Source organism: Acyrthosiphon pisum, chromosome A1, assembly GCF_005508785.2.
Source record: "Acyrthosiphon pisum isolate AL4f chromosome A1, pea_aphid_22Mar2018_4r6ur, whole genome shotgun sequence".
Taxonomy (NCBI): domain Eukaryota; kingdom Metazoa; phylum Arthropoda; class Insecta; order Hemiptera; family Aphididae; genus Acyrthosiphon; species Acyrthosiphon pisum.
In genome coordinates this window covers 129102788-129109393 of record NC_042494.1, presented here as the reverse complement: position 1 = coordinate 129109393, position 6606 = coordinate 129102788, and the positions used below count along the sequence as shown (strand labels likewise).

Below are 6606 nucleotides of genomic sequence, written 5' to 3'. Positions count from 1 at the left end.
AAAAAGGTTTTAGACTTGTACTTAGACAATAATGTTATCACACGTGATAATGTGATATTGTGTATTGAATTATAGGACCAATATTTATACAGTTCTTAATTAAAAAAATAAAATAAAATAAAAAAGTAAAAGCATTATAATTATTAAGGGGGCAACTAAAATATCAAGTTTAATTTTCAAATTTTATAGAATTGCAGACATTTTGAAAATCTGGCATTGGGACTCATAATACTAATACTATATGTTAGAAACTTTTTTAATAATATACACTATCACATAATATATGGTTTGACACAACTAGACTAGATTAGACTAAAATGTTCGAATGGAAATTATCGAAAGGTAAATTAAAGATATTTAAATTGAATTTATAATTTGTTGCATAATTATTCAGAACAATGGTGAATGCAAGTTGTTTTTCTAAATATAGATAATAGGTAATTTAAAATCATAAAATAATTAAATTCATTAATAATTATTATAATAATATGGAAACAAATGTATAGAATTAAATAGTTCTTAATTAAAAAATTAAAACAAAATAAAAAACTTAAAGCTAAATTTAATTTGAAATGAGATTTTCTAAAAAAAAGTTAGTAATAGACTTATAATAATCTGGAATATTGTAATGTAAAGTTTATAATAGGTAATCATACACAATATAAATCCTAACGTCCCTATAAAAAACACAAAATCCCAATTTTTAACCACCTAACTTATGTAAGATGTCTGTATTAACTGTAACATGTAAAATAAGTACCTATGTTATACACACTATGAATGGTTATTGTTTATAGTTTATAATTTTTATGAAAACATAGAATCGTGAAGTTGGGCAATATTATCTTCTCTTGATTGTCGATTTTTCAATTCTTGCTTATACAATTCATACATTTCATTATCAGTCTTCAATTCAAACTTACAAAGCGGACAAAAATTGCTCTGAAAAATAAAATATATATTTTGACAAATTATAGTTTAAAAAAAAATTGTTTCATTACTTTTTCCAGCCATGTTTTTAAACAATTTTCGTGAAATATATGATTGCATGGCATGTTTAGTGCTTTATCATTCAGTTGATATTGAGACAAACAGATTCGACATTGTTCATCTATAGGTAGATAATACAAATACTTTCAGTAAATATTATTATTTTGGGTACTTTTTGGTAAACGCGACCACAGTATGAATAGATCTATCGGGAACACTCGCTCAGACAATTTAAATCGAAAACATCCCTTGATTTGCTTTTTTAAACCACCTAATACATTGGGTAGGTCTTGGCATAGGCGCAAATAGCGTTTGAGATTTGGGGGGGGGGGGCTAAAGCCTTATTTTGATAATATTGAATAAGCTTAAAACGAAATGTAGGAAATGTTTGGGGGGGGGGGGGCTATGGACATTTTTGGGAAGGCTGAGCCTATGGGTCTTGGCGTAAAACCATTTTTAAAGCGCATATTATAGACCTAGCGCTTGGCGCGAAAATTCCCTTGCTGTGCTCGCTTGGACAATTTTAATTGAAAACATTCTTTAACTTGATAGGTGTGTAAAACCATCTTGGGTATACTCTGTTCTAACTAAGAGTGAACCGCTTTCGCGCACGCAGACTGAGCCGCCGAACAGTGCTTAACCCCCCCATGCGATGGCAATGCGTTCTGTGATTGGCCGACAGTCATCGCCGACCGTCAGGCACCTGTATTAACGGTCTCACCGAATTCCGGATAGTGGTAGGGATGCGCGGAAAAAACGTGTTTTGGTCAGCCGAATGGTTCACTCTTAGGTGGAACAGAGTAAAATTCTGGAGACAAGGTTATGTTACTCTATGAACTATTCAATGTGGTTTTACATCATAGCAAATTGAGGGATATCTTCGATTTAAATTGTCCGAGTGAATGCAGTATGTGAGGGCTCCGCCAGGTATATATGTAATATGTACTATACTACTATGGTTGGCTGTCGCGATAACCGAAAAGTACCTTATTTTGAGATAACATTTTTACCTATTAGCTCCTCGAATGAAGGTGCTTTCAGTTTTTCTATTTCTGATTTAGATGCAGGAGGTGTGTTTTGAAAATTGATAATGTCACCGTATCTTGCTGGATCGTGGTCAAACAGCATTCTAAATGTTTCTCTCGTTAAGCGTTCTAATCGAACAGTAGGCATTTCGTCTTCTTCAACATGGAGTTCATCAAAATAGCTTGCCATAACTAGATTTTTTAAATATAAGTATACTAAATGTCATTTACAAATAAATACCAGTCAATTAAACTTAATTACATACCTTGAATTATTGAAGAAGTTTCAAATTTTTATGAGATTATATCAAAATGAGAATGGCGATTAAAATTTTGACAAAAATAGGAAGTAATAAAAGGAGGTACGCAGTAAAGAATTTTTATTTTAGTCAAAATAAATAATAAGTCATAATTGAGACTGACTTAATGATATTATGATAATAATAAATGATTCACGATTAACATTAACCTCTTTTGACTTTTTTCATTATAATTTATAATTTATGAATATTATTATTTCTTATCAATATGAAAACATCTGTTTAGTTATCAGTTCGTTCTAGTCATCTGAAATACTGAACGTGAAGTTCAGAAAATTATTATTTAACTATTAAGCCATTAAGGTCAGTGTTCTATCATGTTATAGTGTATTAATTAGTTAATAATATTGCTTAGGTATTATTTTAAAATCCAGTTCATACAAATTGTACATTTTTTAGATTACGAATAATTGATAATAAATAATAATAATAACAATAATTCTAGTTACCTATTAACAAATTTATATGCTATTTATTTTTTAGTGTTAATTCTTTAAAAATGTCTGAAAACCAACCAAAAGAAGAGAACACACAAAATGCATTATCTGAATTATTAGATGATGCTCTCAAAGATTTTGAAAAACCAGATGAATCAAATGCATCAGTTGATGCATCACAAATATCTGAAGTTACTAATTTTAGTGCAAGTGATAACTTTTTAAAAGAGAGTCTTGAAGAAACAATGAAATCATTTATGAATAGTGATCAAGCAGAATTAGCCGCTGGCCTACAAGAACTCATTTTAGGAGATGAAGGATCTGATTTACAAACAGTTATCCAAGAATCATTAAAAAGCTTATCAGAAGCGAAACAAAATCTGCCTGAGGGAAGTGATATGACTTCAATGTTTGCCAATATGGGTATTCAAGACGATATAAATTTAGATGAAGATATGCTGCCAATGTTAATGCAATTTATGCAGCCACTGCTGAGCAAGGATGTGCTTTATCCATCTATTAAAGATCTGTGTGATAAATATCCAAAATGGCTAGAGGACCATGAACCAACATCTGATAAAGAAGAATTTGAAAGGTAAGCTGTTATTGACATAGATAATACTTCAACACATAATAAATACTCATATGTTATATAAGTTATATTTTATATTTTAGGTATACACAAATGTTTAGTTGCATAAAAGAAGTCCGAGATCATTTAGAAAATCAACAAGATTCCGATGATGATGTCACTAAGACTAGGAAGTTTAAAGAACTCATGGAGTTATTAAAAAAAATGCAAGAATGTGGCCAACCGCCAGAGGAATTAATGAGAGATGTAGCTGATGGTAATCCAATACCGGACAATGTTGGCCAATGCTCTCTCATGTAGCAAATGTTTATCTTGAAGTATTATTTTTATTGAGTCTTGTTTATTTATTTATTATCAGTTTGATAAATGAAGACTGAATAAATATAGGGTATAGGTAAAAGGGTAGCAGATTTCACCAATGTGAAAGGTAAACTTCCAAAGATAAAATACATCTTAATGAAATTTTCTAAATTTTTTAACCTCAGATTTTTAGATGTTTTATTAATTAGTTAATTTTTTAACTTATTAAATATTATTGAATCAATTTACAGATCAATTATTTCATGGTTGATTCTTCAAACCAATATGAAGTATACAATTTTTTTTATACTTTATTACTTATATACAAAATGTATCGTATTATGTTGTAATTTATCAGAATTGAATCTGGCTTTTTGTAATTAAAATACAATTATTTAAATATAATTTGGAATTTTTGTTTTTTTTACTTATATTATTAATATATGTATAAAATAATATTTGCAAATTTATAAGTGGAACATAACCTTAGTATGTCATAAAATTTAATTTATGTTGCATTTTAAGATGAACACAATGGCCAATCAGTTTTAAGGAAAAAATCTGCTACATCTAACTATATCTCTTAAAAACTTTTTTATTATTGGATTGGGAAAATTGATTAAATTAAATAACTAGTACTTGAGTGGGATAAATCAAAATGTCTCAATTAGTGGATTCTATGTCATAATTGTTATGACAAATATATTAGTTTTAATTTTATAATATAATTATCATTGACATTATATTATGTATGTTTAAAATTAATCTTCAGACAGGGTTTTTTTTTACTTTGTTAAAGCGTACACTTTATTTAATATTATATTATTAGATTAACAAATATTGTATACCTTGATATTTTCTAAAATATTATATGGAGCATAGTGCTTACATTATTGTGTAGACATAGTGATTATTTATTATATGTATATTGTATATGTATAATAAAATCAAAATTAGTAACAAATAATTAGTTATATTATCCTGCTATCACTTATCCATAACTATTTTATTGTTAATAAACAGTAACATAAAATATGATCAATAGTAACATGAAATATTTTAGCCAAATTACTAAAAAAAACACGTTCTGGGTCGATTTTCAAAATTGTTTCCCTTTTGTTGTGCACATGTATAACTATTGAGTTTATTACACTTTTCGGTTTAAATTTAGTAAATTATATGAATTTGTACAAAGAAACATACCTATGTAATATTATGTACATCATGGCATGGCCATATTAAAATGTCAATGTTTTCTACACGACTTCATTAAATATAATATAATCGGCCATAATAAAGTATCCTTTTAATTTTTATAGTATAGATTGAGTCCACAAATCATAAACACAATTACAATCTAAAGATACATCACGAGCATACAATAGATTTTGTGATTTGTGACCTATAGTAAATACTAAATAGTACATTAGTACCTAGTTGATTAATAATTTCGAGATATTTTGGTATTCCGAGTTCCGACATTGAACGCGTAAGGTAAAATGTAAAATGAAAAATATTAAATAATGGCAAATTGAAAATCCGTGATAAATTAATAATTGTTGATGAAGTAAAGTCACAGATATATAAAAATATTTTTATAAAGTATAGTATTTTTATAAAGTATTTTATAAAGTATTTTTATATATCTGTGAGTAAAGTTAACTTTATCTTTATCATACGTAAATCTAAAAAAAATATTTTCACGGTTAAAGATAATAATTTTTATATTTTTTATTCTATAGTTTTTTATCTATATCTAAAAATGGTTGAAATTGCGTTTGAACAAATTATGATATCTTATCTCTGCAGCTCCACCCCCGCGTATGATAGCAATTAAAACTGAAATGTAAACAAAATAGAAACAATTGATTTTATAGAGAATATAAATGAAATTCCTAGTCAAAGACTTGACTTTTTCAATTGTCTGAAAAACATTTAATTCGCCGATATGGGTAAAAAATAAAAATATGAGCGGAAGAAGACTCCAATCCTGTCCTATTACACACCTACAATAACAGACATGTGGACTCCAACAAAAACAAACAAATATGGAGTTGGTAAGTTTTATTTTGGAATTGAGATTATTTAAAATTTATAAGTACTAACTTATATTTCGTTTTAGTTATATACAACTGGCATGGAGATAATCCTTATGGGTTACATCTTGAAATTGGGGACACTGTCCAGATCCTCGAACAATGCTGTGGTCAGTATGAACATAATATTTAATAATTAATTGGGTAGGTACCTTAGTATATTTTAAAGCTATTTTGTGTATTGTACAGGTTGGTTCAGAGGATTCGTTACTAAAAATAGATCTGTTAAGGTGAGACATATTTTATACTGTTATTTTTTAAGCGTTAACAATATCATACAAGCACTCTTTTAATATCATATATTCATTTTGTTAGGGTATATTTCCATCTACATACATCCATTTGAAGCCGTGTCGTGTTGAAAATGAAGGGTAAATTCAACAAATTTATGTATTTGTTATTTTTTAATGTTTATTTCAATTTTAATTTGTAATTTCAGAACTTTTGAAACAGCTATACCATTGGAAGATATGGTTGTCCGAGAAGTATCATTGGTTTTACGTGATTGGAATTGTATTTGGAAGTCATTATATGTGGTATGTCAAAAATATATTTACTTTACATTTACTTTTACCTTTTACATTTAAGTACAAAATATATACATATAAGCCCAGACAGCATTTTGTAGCGATAATATTATAATAACTGTATACTAATATTATTCGTGATTATAATGTTATAATAATATTATTAAACAAAAAATTGCTGTCTGGGAAGTATGAATGGATATAATAGATCCTAACAAACCCTGATAAATACAATAATAATTGAACACATGATTGTGTTAAGCTAGTTCTTTCCCTTGTAATTTAACATTTTAAACAAATATTTAGTTAATTATGATAA

The 6606-nt window shown here is 27.7% G+C and overlaps 3 protein-coding genes across 3 annotated transcripts in view; 2 read left to right on the top strand and 1 right to left on the bottom strand.

Annotated features, from left to right (window-relative positions):
• Window positions 1–362: 362 nt before the first annotated feature.
• Window positions 363–2463, bottom strand: LOC100159552 (RING finger protein 181-like). The gene is given in 4 exon segments (NM_001161932.2): window positions 363–942; window positions 1002–1111; window positions 2001–2207; window positions 2282–2463. Coding segments are annotated over 3 exon segments (450 nt in total). The 5' UTR covers window positions 2206–2207; window positions 2282–2463; the 3' UTR covers window positions 363–807.
• A 118-nt stretch (window positions 2464–2581) lies between these two features.
• On the top strand, window positions 2582–4628 carry LOC100161592 (peroxisomal biogenesis factor 19). The gene is made up of 3 exons (XM_008185575.2): window positions 2582–2638; window positions 2819–3367; window positions 3448–4628. The coding sequence occupies exons 2-3, from the start codon at window positions 2835–2837 to the stop codon at window positions 3662–3664; spliced, it is 750 nt and encodes a 249-aa protein (XP_008183797.1). The 5' UTR covers window positions 2582–2638; window positions 2819–2834; the 3' UTR covers window positions 3665–4628.
• Window positions 4629–5478: 850 nt separating this feature from the next.
• The window catches only part of LOC100160173 (dedicator of cytokinesis protein 3), a 38495-nt gene continuing 37367 nt past the window's right edge, over window positions 5479–6606 (top strand). The window contains exons 1-5 of the mRNA XM_029486347.1: window positions 5479–5721; window positions 5787–5870; window positions 5950–5990; window positions 6076–6131; window positions 6200–6338. Of these exons, the coding sequence (XP_029342207.1) occupies window positions 5685–5721; window positions 5787–5870; window positions 5950–5990; window positions 6076–6131; window positions 6200–6338 (357 nt within the window). The 5' untranslated portion in view covers window positions 5479–5684. The remainder of the gene's footprint in view (window positions 5722–5786; window positions 5871–5949; window positions 5991–6075; window positions 6132–6199; window positions 6339–6606) is intronic.